Source organism: Sander vitreus, chromosome 9 (assembly GCF_031162955.1).
Source record: "Sander vitreus isolate 19-12246 chromosome 9, sanVit1, whole genome shotgun sequence".
In the NCBI taxonomy this organism is placed as follows: domain Eukaryota; kingdom Metazoa; phylum Chordata; class Actinopteri; order Perciformes; family Percidae; genus Sander; species Sander vitreus.
In genome coordinates this window covers 23,863,991-23,883,945 of record NC_135863.1, presented here as the reverse complement: position 1 = coordinate 23,883,945, position 19,955 = coordinate 23,863,991, and the positions used below count along the sequence as shown (strand labels likewise).

Below are 19,955 nucleotides of genomic sequence, written 5' to 3'. Positions count from 1 at the left end.
GAAATTTGCGTTGGGTACCTGGGTGGCCTAGTGGTAGAGCACCCACCCACATATAGAGTCTCAGTCCTTGACGCAGAGGCCGCAGGTTTGATTCCGACCTGCAGCACTTTCCTGCATGTCAATCCCCCTCTCTTTCCCCTTTAATGTCTAAGCTGTTACAAAAATAAAATTCCTAAATGCCAAAAAAATAGGAATTTGCGTTAACTCGTTATAATCACGTTCATCTTCACAGCCTTTGTTTAAAGAAATGCAAACAAGCCAGAGCAGTTTTTCCCCTATCCCAGAGTGATAAGCAGTGTAGACCATACTCAAGCAGTGACACAGTGTCGACTGTGGAGATGGTATGTCTATGCGACATATGATATTAAGAAACGTAATCATTATTTTTTTCTCTAAAATATTAGTCAATTCAACACCATTGCTTTTACCATACTGCATTGATCTGATCAAATTGTATTTTTATTTTTTTAAATCGTGGGGTTTTGTGCAGTTAGAACTTTAAGAAATTCCGTCCTAAGAAATGACATTTAGAAAACAAATTCATTTTTATTGGTCAACAACATTAAAATACTGCTTATAAAAATACATTTTTATATTGTGCACATTTTGAAAAGCTGAAGAAAAACACCAGTATGACAAAGTCCTTTAAATTTAATGCACTTTATACAGAATTAAGTCAAGGTATTACATGTACTTATGTAAGATATATCTTTAGTTTTTTGCATTTCTGCTGCAGTCCATGTGAACTAACAGTCTCTTGAAAGTAAAATAAGGGCAACATAAAATACAATATAGCATACACATGACTACTGGCCTATCCTAAGTGAAGTCTTCCATTTAGATTCACATTCAGTAATCAAATTATTTCATGTAGCAGTGACAGGAAATGTGTGTGTTTGGAACAGAGACTTACTTGCTTTCTTGCCAAGTTAGATGAGAAGACTGATACCACTCTTATATCCATATGCCAATTGTGAAGCTACAGCCATGAAACGGTTAGCTTGGCATCAAGACTGTAAGCGGTGGGGGGGTAGCTAGCCTGGTTCTGTCAAATTATTAATAAAATCTGCCTACCAGCACCTCAAAAACTCTTAAAAGACTCCAATAATAGTCCAGCATGTAATTCCCCATGAAACCACAACTTGTAATTTTAAATTTTTGGTTTTTGTGCAGATCAAATGAACAAACTAATTAGCTAGCGTTAGGTGAATTTTTTCACTTTTGGACAAGCCAGGCTAACAGTTTTCTCTTGCTTTTGGTCTTTGTGCTAAGCTAAGATAATCCACTGCTGGCTGTGTTTATGTTATGTTATGTAATGTTATGTTTAACGTACAGATATGAGATTGTTGTGAATCTTCTCATCTAACTCTAAGCATGAACTACTCCTTAAGAAGGATTTGTGGCTGGATAATATGTCAAAAGTGAATAACAGAACAAGCACACCTGTTGCAGCCACACTTTAAAGCCCCTTTCACACAGCCTGTTAAAGACAGGAATGTTGCGCCTTTAACAATAGCACCGCTTAGCTTTTTAGGGTCTGACGCCCAAGAGCGTCTGTATCCTTTTATCATCGCAGATGGGCCATTAAAGAATCACCCATCTCCATCCCTTAAGCGCTGCGTTAATCTCTATAGCAGCAAGGATACACGCAGCCCCCTCACAACCAGATAGTTTTTTTAAAGCCCAGTTTTCTCCTGGTATTAAAATGGAATCTGAGTGATCCAATCACAAGTGGACATGTGCAGGTGTGAATGCATTTAGGACGCATTATGATCCGATCACATATGGCGCTTAACCACTGCTAGTATCAGCTCTGCTCGGCCGCGGTGCCCCGTCCTCCATTTTCCATGGCAGATTTAGTATCGCGTCATACGTGAGGCGCGTGTGGCTGATCGTCATAGCAACGCCGCAGGAAATTGCGTCGAAGGTGTGTTGATTTTGATTCTTGGCCAGAAGACAAATTTTGTTTCAAAAGAAGCTGAAGGCAGCACCGCTGGCTAAACTATTTAAAAATGGCGGGTTTGTTCAGGACACCCCCGTCTGCCGCTAGCAATGATGACACAGTGATTAGTAAATGATTCTCTCCGACCAATCAGTAGTCTGCAGGTTTTCACGTCACCTTTTGGTATCGCGTCAGCTCACCTGGAACCTCGACGGAGGTGATACTAAAAAAAGTACCTGTTAGCTAGTACCAGGTACTTTTTTTCATTGTCATTATGAAACATTATATAAATCTAAAAAAGGCCAGTAGAGTCGAGACGAGGCGAGCAGGTACCATGTAACGGAAAAATGCCATTAGATCACATTCGGAAGTAAATTGGGCCAAGTATGACAACATTTTTTAGCATTGTGTATATGTATGTGTCCTGGGCCACATTAAGGACCGTCGACTCAACTGTGAGCGGAACTACGTACTCATTCAAAGTATTTCTCCCTGCTCTTATACCCCGGCTGTCCGGAGCTCTGATCCCCACTGTAGCCTGGAAAAGGGCAGCGGCTTGGAGACACATACTACTGCCAGGTGTAAACACGTGTACCTAGAGCTTTCCACTTGTGATCGACTCACTCAGGACAGATTTTAATACCAGGTGAAAACAGCCTATAACAGCTTAAACCCAGACAAAACTGGTTTACTCTTATGTCTTACAGTAAAATGTGCTATTTTAGGATTTCACGCTGCTACTTGATGCAATATTTATTTGCTCTTTGTGCCATTCAGTTTAATTCAGTCAACACAAAATCTCTGAGGTTCCTGTGAGATAACTCCCGCAAATAAAACAATTTTCATTTTAAAACACATCGTTTTGGTTCTATCTGATGCGGTTTTGAGTTGTAAGCAGCGTATAACCTGCAGTGTAAAACCTAAAAGGAAAGGAACAAATGCTGAACTACATTGTAATCAAGTTTAGCATTTTTATTTAGTTTAGTTAAGTAAACTAAATGATGAATATAATCACGGTGCAAATTATTACAATATCACATTTTGTTGCGCCTTAAGGCTGCGTTATGCCGGCGTTGTTTGGTTCAGTATGAAAAAGCGAAAACGGCGAAATTGCAGTATCTCTGTGTGAAAGAGGCTTATGTTACAATATATGAATGAGTAATTATCCCTTCCATCAAGGAAACTGGAAACATAACTTTCTTAACAGTAGTGTAATACTTGAGTGTGGTAATGAGTTCATACAAAACAAATGATCGGAATTGGTAGACCGAAAAAACAGCAGGCACTGTGGCTACAAAAAGGCATCTCACTCAGCCTTCATTTGGTCCCTGACATCAGGAGGCAGAGTTTGAAACAGTGTCTCTTCCACTATAAGGCCGCTGTGCTTCAGTGCACGACAGCAACCGAGCTCTTGGGGCAGAAGCTCAAAGTGGTTGCCTTTGAGGTCCAAGTACGTCAGTTGAGCTAGGTAGGAAATCTTTGGCGACAGTGAGGACAGCGAGTTTTTGCCAAGCTTCAGTGTTTTGAGCTTTTTGCAAAAGAAGAGCTCATCTGGTAGATTTTCGATTTTGTTACAGGTGACCGAGAAATACTGTAGACTCTGAAGAACTCCAATTTCTGGAGGGATGAATCGGATGTCATTGTTGGACACGTCCAGGTAGCGCAGCTTGTTGCACAAGAACAGGTGCGAAGGCAATATCTCGATCTTGTTGTGACTGAAGTAGAGGCGCTCTAGGCTGCCAAGCTTCTTGATATGCTCTGGGATGTACATGATACCATTGTACCAAAGTTTAAGGCAAGTGAGTTTTCGAAGATGTTGGAAGCTGATGATCTCCTCTATTGAGCGAAGGTTATTCTCTTTCAGGTCAAGCTCTTGCAGATTGGTTAGGCTGAAGATTGCATGTGGGATGCGTTCCAGATCACAATGCACTAGCTCCAGCTCGATCAGGTTGGTCATCTTTTTCAGGTTGTTGAGCATTACGAGCTTAGTGCCATCATTGTGCAAGTACAGCCGCTGCAGATGGCTGGAGACATCCACTATAGACTGAGGTATCTTGGTCAAATTGCTCTTAAGATAAAGCATTTTCAAACCCTTCATCTCCCGCAGTGACTCAAGAGCTATATTTTTGGAGGCATCAGGGCTTAGAGACCCGGTGAGATAGAGCTCCTCTAAGTTGCGCAGGACATACATCCAGTTTGGAAGTTCCCTGTTATCATCGAATTTCACACGAAGCACTTTCAGGTTCTCTTTGAGGAAAGAGGTAGCTGTTGTTTGCGACTTTAAAGAGCATTGGTAAAGAGATAGCTCCTGAAGGTCTTCCAGCTGAGAGATTGAGCCAGGGATGGTGGCATTGTTGATGATCTCCAGCTTGAGTGACTGCAGCTCGGTCAACTCAAAGACAGTGTCGGGTAACCCAGGGAGCATGAACAGCTGAAGTTCAAGTCTGTTGTTGCTGTTAGTCTGGAGTTTCTGACGCAATTTATCAGCGGTCCACTCATTGTTGAGGTTGAGCTGTTTCAGTTTGTTCTCACTGACCTCGGATAGAAAAACTGCAAATCGTTTAGAATACAGCGGGTCATACTGATCAATCATGTGTAGCATGAAAGCAAAGTCGTTTTTGACGTCTGGGATATCATTGATGCCCGTTTCCTGTCGCACATACTCAAAGGAGTATTCTTTCAGTGAGCGGTAAAACAGCCAGTAAGAGGTGTAGAGACTTGTTAATCCATAGACAGCCACTAAACACAGGTAACAGTAAGAAAGCTTAGAAAACAGATGAGCCATAGTGTGGTTGCATTGAAAGTTACGGTAGCCTGTCATGTCCTGGATCTCAACTTGGCAACTCACTCTATTTCGCACTTTATTCACGAGAGAACTATTATAGGCAATGATCAGGAGGAATTTAAACACCTTGAATACTGTCTGCCGGACGTACATCAGATAGAGAATGTCTCCTTCCTCAACGTGCAAACGGAACTTCTTCACCTTTTCAAAAAGAGCTTTAGCTTGTTCACCCTCTTTTTTATCAAGAGCACTTGCTGATGGTTTGTCAACTACAATCTTTTCTGGGATAGACCGGAGGGACTGTGTCTTCTCCAAACTTCCTTCTCCGGGAGACAAAGCAATGTTGGACCTAGAAGTGGCACTCTTTTTATCCTTTTCTTCAGGATTTTCTCCGGACACCTCCGACAAAGCTCGTGTGGTCCAGGGAGAGTCAAAGCACTTGCTGAGCATGGAGATGAAATGCTCTATTTTAGAGCTCGAGCCAGGGAATTTGAACCAGAAGTTGCTACACACCATGAAAATGAGAGTGTGTATAAGAACCAAATAAGGAAAGAACTTGGCATACCAATGCAGAGCTTTCTCATAACACATCTGATTGATGAAAAGGTACTGTTGAAAATCCAGCTGGGTTTTCAGGCCTGTCATTTCTCTTGGTACAGCTGAAATATTGGACTGCAGGTGTAACAGTGACTTCACTTCCACTTCACTTGTGTTCCCCGAAGACTCTCTCTGAGGAAGGCATATAATCTTATCTTGCATTACCTAAAAGGAAATGTAGGGTGAAAAGGAAGATTAGACAAACATCTTCCCACCAATGCCCACACTAATGCAGCCCCTTTCATTACTTCAATGCAGGGCTGTTTTGGGGTTTAAAAGGCCTGCTGAGAGACACCTGATTCCCCAGATGGATTTTCTCTGCATACACAATTTCTTGTGTATGCAATCGGCTGTCTACTTCTATGCATGCGCATGACAAAGTCTCGAGACAGGGGAAGTATCACTGTGACAGCAGTGCAGTGGGATGAAAGGAGAGATCCCCACACAAATCACATTTACAAGAATTGCAATAACTGAAACTAATACAAAGTAGCCTCCTGAAGTGTTAAGTGTTAAATTCAGACACATTATTGCTGTAAGGAGACGCTGTGCCCTCACTGCTGAACCTGTTCTCTCACTGAGCCCCGTCACATACAACAAAGTAAACCCACACACATACAAACATAAATAAACAATTATTTCATCAACCTGTTAAAATGAGTAAGTGTTGCTTGAAAAATTGGGTTCTAGTAGAAGAGAAGTCGTTTTACTGACCTAAACTGAGCAATTACTGTGTGGGTTTGGTAACACCACTCAGGGTGAAAAGAACGCTCTCAAGAGAGGCATAAAAACAGGATAATTAAACATTGGTTCATGTCTCCCCATCATTAAGCCTCTGTACACCACTGCAGGAACAAAGTACAGGCCATCCACAGAGACCCCCACTAAATACAACCTATGGCATCACAGGCCAGAAAGTCACACAACACAACAAAGCAGGTTCAGCCGAAGCTCCTTCCTATCTGCAATAATGCATCGACTCATTGCCAACAAGCTATTATTATTACAGTGCATTTAAATGTTTCGTACTGCCTGTCTAACCTGATTTCTCTGACTAACCTGGTTTACGGATTGCATGTAAACATACTGAATATCAGCATCAGTAAACAACCCCTGCCTTTAGTGTTTACTGAAAATAATGACAAACAGCTGCTTCACTCTGCAATGCTAACAACAGGAAAAAGGGCACTTTAATTTAATGGTGGCAGGCCTAAATGGGAGACATTTTGTGCACTTTGTTTAGCTGACTGATACCAAACTCTGCCCATGCAAAAGAACTACATTTGTGAAGAGTGAATCCAAAAGGACATTATTACGATGGTTAAGGGCAAAGCAGCTGTGCTGCAGCACATCACAGACTGAAATGCTGAGTCAGGTCTGCTGGGGTCTCTGAAAAGCTGATCTGCAGCGAATATTGTGTGAGGCAATGACGTAATTATACAAAATGGCATGTTGATAATGTTCTGACTTATAAAGTAAACTTGACTACATAAATAATGATCTACTCAATTTGTTAACCATTAGATTGTGTCCAAACACTGTTATTGTGAGAGTGGAAATCAACAGCTGCTCCCACTCTGATAAATATCCTGTTAACTGTTTTTCTAAAAATGTTTTGGTATCATTTCCAGGATTTACACTACAGAGAATTGCAGGAGCCAAAAAAACACTGGGCCAAGAGTTTGGAATCTTGATGTTTACTGAAAGGGGCTGGGTGGGTAAATATTTCCACTGGTAAACTCCTGTTGGGATGAATGCTTCCTTTGCTGCTCCCAGTCCAGGTTGTAAAAGCAGGGAATTAGTGCTTTTGAGCTGGTGCCAGAGAGGAGGCAGAGTAGTAATGTTCTTTCAGAGAGCCTATAGGCTTGCTCTAGTGAATTAAATTACTGCCCTTTCACTGTGATGAAAAAAATAGTAGGACAACTCCTTTTATCTCATAAACATGTTGTGGTTTGAACTCATGTTACATTAGCATGCATTAGCTAAATTACTCCCTCCCTTTCAAAGAGATGGTTACAGTAAAAAAGTGGAAACACAAGCAGCACAAGTCATTACAAAACCTTATGGAACACATGAATGCAAGGCCAAGCCATGCAATGTTACTGACCTGAAGAGTGCATCCGAAGACACCAATCATGAGCATGACTACAGACAGGTAGTCGGTGAACACATCCCACCATGGCTTCAGGACTCTGAACGCTGGCTGCTGTTCAGAGAACTGCCGGAATTCCATCACAGGAATCATGATGCCTGGTAACAAAAGAGTGGAAAATGATCCCAAATGACTTTCAGTCATACAATGGGGCAAATGGTTTGGCTATAACGGGGGATGAAACAATGGCGTTATTCAATTCCCAGCATTAAGGGGTATTCCTGTTTATAACAACTCACAACAGTATACTGTAGGTTTTTAGCCTTCATTCATGTCCCCCTCAAGATAAACTGAAATGACTTCAATCCTCAACTTTTCATCGAGTGCCACCATAAGGTACCAATACTTTGGTTTATGCCCAACTATCTGCACAAACTAATCACATTCCAATCAGCCTCAGCTGTATTTGTGTTTAGTGCTAATTAGAAAACGTGAGCACACAAGCTGATGGCGAACATGGTAAAACTTATACTTTCTTTATAAGCATTTTAGCACTTTTTTGGTTATTGTGAGCATGTTAGCATGCTATTATCATTCGGCCTCACAGAGCTGCAAGCATAGCTGTAGACCAGCGGCAACGAGTTACTCACATTGGGGAGGACAGAAGGAAAACCAACCAAAAGTCTCATGTATTTTACAATAACTCTACTTTCTTATGATGATCGGAAAATTAAGCAGCAAAAACGATCAGAATCCAGTTTATTGCACAATAGGTTTTTGCATACAAGTTTTTTGTTTTGTTTATTAGTTTATTATTATGTCATGGACAGTCCCCTTTAATTAACTGTAAAGTAAAAGAGCAGCTTTAGCCTCTACGGCTAATTTCCAGCTGTAGTCCCCAGTTGACAATAGGCATCCTAAAATACTGGTTAAAAAAATAAAATAAAATAAATTACATTACATCTATAATGACAGCAGGCCTAAGAAAAAGGGAGTAAAACGTACAGACATGTGGCACACAATTGGAGCAAGTACAAACAATTCTGGACGGTAATGAACCTGTGTTCCCGTGTGTGTGTGTGTGTGTGTGTGTGTGTGTGTGTGTGTGTGTGTGTGTGTGTGTGTGTTAGATAATGTGACTCATTTTGTAGAGCTTGTGTTTGGACATTAACTTCATAGCCCAAGAAGCACACATATTTGTAAAGTGGCTTCACAATGAACTTGATGACTGACTAAATTGAATTATACCAGAACCCAGCCCTTTCGTTGTTTACACACACAGACTGTATGGTCTTCAAGTTACAGTATTAATCTCTTAAAAGTCTGTTTAAAAACGTTCCATAATAATCTTTCAGCATCTTGTAATTCAAGAGGTCTGAGAGAAGACATCTGCACCTCCTCCTTGGCTCTGTATTCTGGCTTTAGTTGACCTAACCGTCACAGGACACGTTGGCCAATCACAGGTCATTTCAGAGAGAGAGAGAAAGCCTTCCTATTGGCTGTTCTGCCGATGCAGATGTGCGTGCTGGTGCCTTCTGTTTACTTTAGCCAAAGGCTAAGGGCTATCAGCTAATTTAAGGCTAAACTACTAAAATAGATTTTTTTTGTGATCAATCTATACACAGCACATATGGGAACGAAGTTGTGTAAAAAGTAGTCCAGTTTATTGTCCAGGGAGCAGACATTGGCTGTGAAAATAGTTGGGCGAGCTGGTCTGCTGGGGTTAGCCTTTAGCCTGACGAACATGTTTCCTTAGTCTATATCAACGACGTTCCACTTCCAGGACTGCTCCGGTGCCGCCAGAAATTCCACCGGATGCACCTCTTTTCGGCCGGATGTCCATTTCCTTCCACTTTCTTTGTTTTGGAATTTTAAACTCCGGTGGATTTATGAGGACTACGGTTAACTGCTCCTCAGATCTCTGCAGGGTAAATCCAGACAGCTAGCTAGACTATCTGTCCAATCTGAGTTTTCTGTTGCACGACTAAAACAACTTTTGAACTTACACGTTCCACCAAAACAAGTTCCTTCCCGAGGCTATTTTGCAGCAGCACCGTGGCGGGTGCTTAGCTCCGCCCATGACGATTGTGATTGGTTTAAAGAACATTTTTCTCCCATCCCGGAATGCTGTGTGGACTAGCCAGACCCTCCTTCGCAGCGCTGTGAAGGAAGGTCTGGCAAAGCAAGAATAACGTTTCCTTTCACACAGCCTCTGGCGTCTCCTTGTTCGGATGGCATCAGGCTGATACGAGGACCAGAGCCTGAAGCCGTGGCACCGCCTGCTGCTGCCATCCTAGCGAGGACATGGCAGAGTCGGTGTGAGAAAAAAAAACGTAAATGTGGTAGATGAGCCGGTAGTTTAGCCTTCTGCTAACTCTAGCTAACAGCTTCGGCAAATTCAAGTTCATGTTTATGTAGCTAACTAGAACCTCGGTTCACAGTATGTCCTCTGAAAGGGCTTTACAAAGAAAACAGGACGGTCATTCTAATAGAATTGCAGCTATAACAGCACGTCATCTGGTTGAAATGAGCGATTAGTACTCGTACAGGTTAGGCCCTCCTTGCATGGAAATGATGATACATACATAACTTTTCCTCACACAAAACCATCATATGGAATAATGGAAACATTCCTGTTGGAAAAAAATTTAAGCGAAATTGGGTTAGTAAAGGTATTGTTTTAGTATGAAGAATAATGTATGTTGTTTCGTCCCTTATTTGTATTTCTGAGTTTTTTATTATTATTATTATTATTAATTTTTATATTCACTTATTTAAAGTCATTTTCTTTTTTCTCTGATTCATTATATTGAGTATATGTCTAAAATGTTATATATTTAAATGTTTTTTTTCAGTACAGGTGTTGAAAGAAAGTACTTGAAAGACAGTGCATGCCAGGCCCCAAGGAAGTTTTAAGTGTAATTTCATTCCCGGAAGTTGAACTTTTTTGGCTTCATGCGCCACTGAGCAAATCTCATAAATGGGGCTCCGCCTTGAACGCTGTAGCCAATTCTCTTTACACATCCATGGCGCATGCCTGTGCTTGCCAGATGTGAGGGGCTATACAGAGAGGGGGCAGGGAGAACTGCAGGAGGAGGTCTCCCTTTACTTTAAGATCTGGTGTTTTTTTTATTTTTTTTTATTCTACCTCCTGAAGCTTTAAAGGCTGTAGCTTGTATATGTGTGTGTAAGAGCGGTGTATCCCTGATGCAGCTTTCTGCTCACATGCTCTGGTCACCTTCTGTAAAGTGCTTACTGCAGCTGCAAGTGTCCTATTTCCAATGTCTGTCTGGCAGTGGAGTTGCCTGCATTGTCATTCAAACTTAGAAGAAGGTCTACTCGATAAAAAACTTTGTACAAGCACTGGTGATTTTTGTAGTAAAACATCTCAGCTTGAAATTATTTTTTGCATAATTCTATCACAATGGGCTGGTGGAAACAATGAAAAGTGCTAAATAAATGTAAAATATCATCCAAATACAAACATATCCCGTATGTGTCAAACGTTTAATCATATCATCAACCATGTAATGAATAATCAACAAGGTGCCAGACCATAATGTACAGTGTTTTATGATCTGCAGCTCCACAGTGCCTAAGAGACAGGTGCTGGCATTAGCTGATTACATCTACACTCAAGCTATACTTCATTATTAATGAGTTTAGCTGTAAAGCAACGTTGAATAGGTTCACTAAAAGCATGTGGGCTTTTAGAGAGATCATATTTTTGCTAGTTCAATTACATTTTAAGATCTGTATTGATTCACCCATCTCAGGGTCATGACGACACCTGGCGGGATGGAGAGCCATTGATGGGATGTTTACATTGAACTGTCTACTGAGGTTCACTTCAAATGGTCAGAACCATTTTTTTGAGCCTGTTCCACCAGACTGGCAAACAGCTTCATTCCCCAGGCTGTCAGGAAGCTCAACACTCTCCACTCCCCTCTGCCCCCAAGAACTCTGGACTCAACCCCTTTCTATAGCTTATTTGTACATTTTACTTATCTTTTTTATTTTTTATATTTTATATATTACTTACTTACTTACTAACTAATCTTTATTTGTATACATTTCTTATCTTTTATATTTGTTGTACGTGTCCTTATGCACCGTGGGTCGGATAGAAACGTATTTTCAATTGCTCTGTATGTCTGGCACATATTGCAGAATTGACAATAAAGTTGACTTGACTAGTTATATTTCTATCTATCTGTGCAGTTTCATATTCCAAGGTTTGAGATATCCATCTCGATTGAATTTAGTTCCTAGCATTACAAAATATGTATTAATCCAACAGACACATCTGTATCCAGGAACACTGATCTAGTTACTCTGGATTAGACCTTGCTGTGAACCGTTTGCATTGGAACTGTTAAAGGAAGAAATGTGTACTGTACTTAAGTACAATTTTGAGGCAATTGAACTTCACTTAAGTATTTCTATTTTCCATGAACTTTCTGCTTACTATGTACTTTATACTTGCACGCCACAATATAGCTAGAATTACTAGTTACTTTGAAGATTAAGCGTTTACACACAACTAATTCAGGGGTTCCCAACCTTTTTCGAATTGTGGATCCTTTTTCTATTGTCAATTCGGTAACCTCTCAACCACATTCTGTTTGAATGCTTAAAGGTGGTGATGATGGGCTGTTTATCTTGCATACTGAGGACCTACTTTATTTCAATTTTTGTTAGAAGTTTGACCGGGAGGGATGGGATCCCGTGGGTTTCTCCACTGCCACGCCTCTTTATTAGACTAGCGACAGGTCCTGACTCATGAGTCTATTGATTCCAATGGGAGAAGTGAACATAGGTTATGATCAATTATTTTGCCCCATAGTGACCAATGTAAATATTGGACCCGTTTTTTACAAGCCACATAACTCCCGGACATTCTGACACTAAAATGGCATTTTTCAGACAAACAAATCAGGAACAAATAAATTGTGTTCAAAACCTGTTTCTGTCTCAGGAACAATCTCTTGTGAGATCTGGCAACACAGATAAGCACTTGAATGCCCTAACAAAACTAAAGCTAAATATGGCTTTTAACTGTGCAAATATCTAATGTTAGCAAAAGAAAATATGAATACATTATGCAAATATAAACTTTCATCCATCCACAGCACATTCACTACACTTTCAAACGGGACCACACCCATTTAGGAGACAGCTAGTGTGTGCCTGCCGTTTCATAACATTGGCGCTGGGTGTAATGCGCTATCTAAGTGTAACACGGAGAAAACCCCGGTGACATCATCAGGGCACCTTGTGAGAGGTCAACTGAACCTCATTTGTAAAATCTGCGGTGTGTCTCTTTAAGGTTAAAGTGATTTACATTGCTACATATCAAAAAGTGGTACGTTAGAAAAATAGTGAGTAGAATTTGACTGTAGGGTCCCTTTAAAATTTTTAATAACAGGGTGGATTCGTAAAAAACAATCCAAAAAATAGCACAGAGAAAATAGGCTTTTGGCTCAGTGTGTGAAGCCAGTAGTCTGTGGGTAGGCTACTTTCAGGAAAAACCCTGTCTTTCTACTGGATGAGTCATCCATTGAGTTGAGCTGACCAAGCCATATCCTTGTCCCTTCCTGACAGGAAATTTGTCTGAATCCCAATCTAAAAACAGACATGTTTGGAACACACCCAGCCCCAGGCATACAAAACAGGCATTAGGATATGGGCTATATAAAAGAAGGGAAAAAAACTACCCGCATTGCAGAAAAAAAGCCCTTGAATGGGTGATGAGGCACACTTTTAGTAGACTTTATCGTGAAACAGAAGCTCCTGAAAAAAGTGCGAATACAGTCAGAATAGCTGTGAATTATCATCACAAACCATCAATAAGTTATCTGTTTAGGAGCTGAGTTCCCTGTTAGAATATGAGGGATTCATTTAAAGGTGAGAGTTAAACGCGGTTAAACGCTTTGAACGCGGGTTTAAGCCTCGTGCACGCAAACTAAAGCGTGTCCTATTCACAACGACTGTTTGAAGATAGCCGGTAAAGTAACGGTAATCTCAGACTAAACTAGTTGGTGAGACGCTACGCCGACCACAAATTACGCTATCTAGCCTATACATCGGACCAATATGCTCTTAAACCTACCCTTCATCATAAAAAGTGTGAGTGATTTACCTTCTTTTTAGATGAGAGCTGGAGTTGACGATGTAAGTGGTCGGCTTTCAAGCGATGAGATTTAGGAACATGATGTGCGCACTCCCCCTTCTCTTCTGTCCGCCGACCTTCCTCGATCTCCGAGCACAGACCATGCAGACATGCCTACTGCAAGCCACTGCCAGGGGCGTGGACTTCTGAGGAAACCCAAGCACAGACTTTGATGTTTGTGATGAATGTTTTATATATATATATATATATATATATATATATATATATATATATATATATATATATATATATATATATATATATATATTTATGACAGCTGAGTGTAGGAAGGCCAAAACTCCTGCAGTTATCTGCTAATAATACTCACAGAAACAAACACCGTTCGCACCGTTGTCCTATACTTTTGCCTTTTCAACCTGGTGAATAAAAGTATCTTTTAGTTCAAGTCAATAAAAGTGCATTGATGGCATGCAGTGGTGGAAGAACTCCCATCCTGTATTTAAGTAAAAGTACCAATGTGTGAAAGTAGGCTACTCCTACTCCTGGGTCCTTTGTCCTTTGTCCTGTTCAAAACCCTTCCTAAGTAAAAGTACAGACTTATCATCAGCTAAATGTAGGCCTACTTAAATGCATCCAAAGTAAGTATCAATGTTAATAAACATATATAGGCCTTTAGCAATGCATTGTATTTTATGAGCTTATCGTATGTGAAATGTAATAAAGTAGCTGAAAATGGAAATACTCAAGTAAAGTAGGCTAGGCTACATCAAAATGGTACTTTGTTGCAGCACTTGAGTAAATGTTGTTAGTTATTTAGTTTTCATTTGTAATAAACACATAAATACATCCCCGAAATGATCTTATAAAGATGAGTGATTACTGTCTCCTTCACGCTCCACTTTGCCCTCTTGTTCCCTCTGCACGAAGGCTGGAGCTGATTTGAACACTGTCAGCTTTTACAGCTGTTTGGAACAATCAGACTATTATGATCTAATACCGTATGACATTTGAAGATTTCCTTTTGCTTAAGGGAAACAAGTAGCTAGAACTTGGAGCGCAGATGCATGCTGATACAATCCAGATCCTTCTGTTCATGGGTAGTCTCACTCTGCAGCCTCTGAACCAGTATGGGCAAGATATTAAAGTATAGCCTGCTTAGCCAGGATATATTCTGTTGGCTGTTTATTAAGTACACCTAGCTAAAACTAATGCAGTCTAATACAACAGCTGCAATAATCCTACCCTCATTAATTAACTCTTTCATAGGGGTATCAATTCAACTTCATGGTCATTGTGGAGCTTGTTGTTTGTGGTTCAGTTGAATCACATTGCGTTGTACTGAGAGGAGTTTCTAATATTTTGCCCATCCCATTTCTAACAATGAGGGTATTTTTGTTGTTGCATATTTCAAATATAGTAACCTTTGTTTTGTACTTAGCAACTGCTGGCCCTTTAAACACATAAGAAACTTGAACATAAACGTGTACACTTGGACAACATTGTTTGCAGGCTACTGTCAAGAAGAGGTCTCACACCTCTTTTGAAGTCAGAAGATTTATGACCTATTATTTATGTAAGGGACTATATACAAATATCACGGTGGTGAGGGGGCCTGAACTTTATTGTTTCACTTCGTTAAAAAAAGCAAAAGCCTTCCCCATGGTTATTAATGTTTTCTTTGAACTTGACGTAGTTAACTGCAATACCCTCCCCACAACATGTCAAGATTATTAACGCATCCTCATACCTTAACGACTTAAGACTAGATATTTTTCCTACAGTCCCTAATGTTTCATGTTTGCTCTAGGCAGTATAAGGAAACAGAAATGTGGTGTGCATGACACTCATGACTCGTAAATTAAATTGGGTGAACCATCAAAATATTACAAAGGTAACCTTTTATCAATAAAAACTTCATTTCAGTCAAACTAGAAGATGTATAATATATCTTCAGATATAAGATCTAAAAAACTAAACAAAAAAAACAAGCACCTAAATACCTGAACCATAATCACAAACTAAGTATGTTTAAAATTAAAATAAATACAATAATATCCTCTACTACTTTTTACAATGTTCCCAAGTTATAATAAGATTGTATTGTTTTTGTAACATGCTGACTTGAGTAGAAGTAGCACTTGCATCACAACAACTATCACTAGGATGTTAATGGTGACCTAAGTTTACTGTATGTGCTGTGCTACTGCTGCAAGCTTCATTGACATTTTCACAAAAGTTGTTGGTCTACCCATTACAAAAGAAACAGCTGGAAACCTTTAGTAAAGACAAGTGGGGACGAGCTACTTGCATTTGAAAGCAACGTAACACAAAGCAGAGGAATGTGTGTCAAACTGAGCCAAGGTTTCTTTGCCTTAGCTGGCTCAACAAAGCCTGAAGCTCCAATCAGAGGTAACGGGTACCAGGACGGTGGTTATCAAATTTCTCTGTTAACTCTGGTTTTCTTTTTCAGTCTCTGTGCGCTTCCCATAAAAGGGGGCATTAAGAGCGTCATTTGACTCTTCTACCACACTAAACGGATCGATCGGGTGGAGCCTACTTCTGACAATGAGGAAAATGAAAAACATATCACAGCAAAAAGGAACACTGTTCCTGCAAATAACACAAGAGAGGAATGTTGGAATGTAGGTTAATTTTTTTCCCATGCACTCTATTTCTAACATGACAGCTGCTCTTTCTACAGCTCTGACATTTTAAGCTGGAAGCAGTGGCCTATTTTTAAATGTTATAGTCTACTCAAGAACTGTATTTAGGTCTGACACTTTCCAACAATCTAGAGAGCCCTGGCTTTAGACTCGACAATACCTCGCTAAGCCACTAATTTTGCTTTGTGGAAATACTGCGGGGTGCCAGGTCTCATACAGGCCAAACACTTTTAAGGTAATCAAGAATGCAATCAGAAGACTAAGCCTGTTGATAATTGGCAGGATGCTACAACTTAAAATATAACTAACCTAATTCTTTTCAGCTGGTCAGCATGCAATAGAATATAATATATCAAACCATGGGCATCGGGAGTAGGCCCCTCACTTTACAGCCCTGTTCCACTTTTTTTTATTAAAGTTGCAAATCCCTGTATCCCCGCAAATGCCCCTTTATGCAACACGGTAGGGGTGGAGGGTGTCAGAGACATTTTTACTCGCATGTTAGTCTATATCCACGATGTTCCACTTCCGGGATTGCTCCGGTGCCGCCGGAAATTCTGCTGGATGTCCCTCTTTTCGGCCGGGTGTCTGTTACCTTCCGCTTTCTTTGTGTTGACTATGTGGACTACAGTTAACTGCTCCTCAGATCTCTGCAGGGTAAATCCAGACAGCTAGCTAGACTATCTGTCCAATCTGAGTTTTCTGTTGCACGATTAAAACAACTTTTGAACGTACATATGTTCCACCAAAACAAGTTCCTTCCCAAGGCTATTTTGCAGCGGCGCTCTTGAATCATCTATTCTCAGATGTTTGCTTTTTTTTGGAGGGAATTTGTAGGCCTTTATTTGACAGCACAGCTGAAGACATGAAAGGGAAATGACATGTAGCAAAGGGCCGCAGGTCGGAGTCGAACCCAGGCCCGCTGTGTCGAGGAGTAAACCTCTATATATGGGCTTTCAGATTTCTCCTCTGCTCTCTGATCTTTTGTGCAATAACCTTTAAAAATTCCCCAATCAATAGAATGTCAGGTGTAGTGTTTACCATTGAAATGATCCCTGCCCCATTGCGGGTGCATTCTCTTTTGTTTTTTAGAGGTTCCCTTGGGGGCGGTTTCTCTTTACCGGGTTCATCCACTCAGTCCTTCCAGACAGTAAATATATACCAGCATCCATACATATCTTACTATAATTTGCACTGTGCATATAGTCCTAGCGTGTGGGTATGCCAGAGCCCAAACAAAGACTAGCAGGGGGGAGTCACGTCTGGCGACGACGTAGGTGTGGCGCCATACTTATCAACAACGATGTACACATGGCAACATGAATTATGGCGATGGTGTAGCCATGATTAGGGTTTAGGTCTGTGTGACGGTGTGCCAGTTTAGCTGGTGATCATGTTAACTGATGATATTTGCATAAAATCAGTGAATATTCAACAAAGCCCTGCCTACTTTTTAAGAGCGTTCTGCTCTGCCTCCGCCCCCGCAAGTGAGACAAAATAATGGATATCACTGAAAACATCACCAGTATACAGTGCCTTGCAAAAGTATTCACCTCCCTTAGCTTTTTACCTATTTTGTTACATTACAGCCTTTAGTTCAATGTTTTTTTAATATGAATTTTATGTGATGGATCAGAACACAATAGTCTAAATTGGTGAAGTGAAATGAGAAAAATATATACATAAAACTATTTTTTAGAAATAAAAAACTGAAGTCATTAAGTGTGTATAAGTCATTACATATGCACACCTTTTTTGAAAGGCCCCAGAGGCTGCAACACCTAAGCAAGAGGCACCACTAACCAAACACTGCCATGAAGACCAAGGAACTCTCCAAACAAGTAAGGGACAATGTAGTTGAGAAGTACAAGTCAGGGTTAGGTTATAAAAAATATCCAAATCTTTGGTGATCCCCAGGAGCACCATTAAATCTATCATAACAAAATGGAAAGAACATGGCAAACAACAGCAAACCTGCCAATAGACGGCTGCCCACCAAAACTCACAGACCGGGCAAGGAGGGCATTAATCAGAGAGGCAGCACAGAGACGTAAGGTAACCCTGGAGGAGCTGCAGAGTTCCACAGCAGAGACTGGAGTATCTGTACATAGGACGACAATAAGCCTTACGCTCCATAGAGTTGGGCTTTATGGCAGAGTGGCCAGCTGAAAGCCATTACTTTCAGCAAAAAACAAAATGGCACGTTTTGAGTTTGCGAAAAGGCATGTGGGAGACTCCCAATGTATGGGGGAAGGTGCTCTGGTCTGATGAGACTAAAATTGAACTTTTCGGCCATTAAAGAAAACACTATGTCTGGTACAAACCCAACACATCACATCACCCAAAGAACACCATCCCCACAGTGAAACATGGTGGTGGTAGCATCGTGCTGTGGGAATATTTTTCAGCAGCCGGGACTGGGAAACTGGTCAGAATTGAGGGAATGATGGATGGTGCCAAATACAGGGATATTTTTGAGCAAAACCTGTACCACTCTGTGCGTGATTTGAGGCTAGGACGGAGGTTCACCTTCCAGCAGGACAATGACCTGTAATGTACTCACTTTTGTTGCCAGTGGTTTAGACATTAATGGCTGTGTTTTGAATTATGTTGAGGGGACAGCACATTTACACTGTTACACAAGCTGAACACTTAACACTTTACATTGTAGCAAAGTGTCATTTCTTCAGTGTTGTCCCATTAAAAGATATAATGAAATATTTACTAAAATGTGAGGGGTGTACTCACTTTTGTGAGATACTGTAAAGCATCCAAGATATTTGCATTAACATGCACAGTAGACACAGTATTAGGAGTACTATTTTGCACCTGTGGTTTTTTACTTGTGAAAAAGCAAACATGGTGCCCATGACATGAGATGTCTGATAGCTTAAGACAACACAGGCATGCAGATTTAATTTTCTGTGTGCAAAGGCAACCAGTTTAGCATCATATTAAGAGAAAAAGCCAAGTCTTCTAGCCTGTAGTCTGGGGGTCTATTCTCTGTGCTTAAATTAATGTACTTGCATACAATTGTTTAGAGTTTTCGCAAGCTCCAATATGAATACCATTTTTCTTTTTTGTCCAGGCCAGAGGAAACAACCTCGGGAACAGGAGCACCTGGCTGTCCTGAGGGAGATGCAGGCGTCGGAAGTGGAGCACCAGGAGCGGGTACATGAACGTTTTCGGATGGCGCTCGAAGATGCAGCCCAGGCAAAGGAGCAGGAAATAGCCCTGAGAAGGGAGGAGATGGCAGCAACTGCTGCCTTCAATCAGGCCTTCCTTGGGACTCTGAGCCATATTGTGAAGGCGCTGCACAGCAAGCGGGACTAGACAGTTCATTCTACTGATAAACCTACCCCCAGACATTCTTCTACCAACATACTGTGCAATATTTAACATTTAAAACTTTTTATAATATTGACAATTATGTGCAATATCTTTACTTCACACCAAACCATAGCTACCTCTATTTTTTATATGTATATAGTGTCACAGAACTGTGCACCTTACCACCCCACCTTTTTCTTTGCACTACTTACTTTATTACATGTTGACACTAAAAAAGTTGCTTTTAATCTTTTAATGTTTGGACACTGTATTTTGCCATTTACAAACCTAACTTATGTAAATGATGTTTGATGTTTGGACACCATGTGTCTGTATTTTGCCATTTAGGATCCTAACTTATGTATATAATTTGTTATTTGCATGTTTGCACATTTCTTCAATAAACCTTATCT

The 19,955-nt window shown here is 40.6% G+C and overlaps 1 protein-coding gene across 1 annotated transcript; it reads right to left on the bottom strand.

The window, feature by feature from the left end:
- Positions 1-521: 521 nt before the first annotated feature.
- Positions 522-13,701, bottom strand: lrrc8c (leucine rich repeat containing 8 VRAC subunit C). The gene is made up of 3 exons (XM_078259414.1): positions 13,559-13,701; positions 7,432-7,574; positions 522-5,489 (listed from the first exon to the last, which is right to left on the bottom strand). The coding sequence occupies exons 2-3, from the start codon at positions 7,567-7,569 to the stop codon at positions 3,249-3,251; spliced, it is 2,379 nt and encodes a 792-aa protein (XP_078115540.1). The 5' UTR covers positions 7,570-7,574; positions 13,559-13,701; the 3' UTR covers positions 522-3,248.
- Between the last annotated feature and the right edge of the window lie 6,254 nt (positions 13,702-19,955).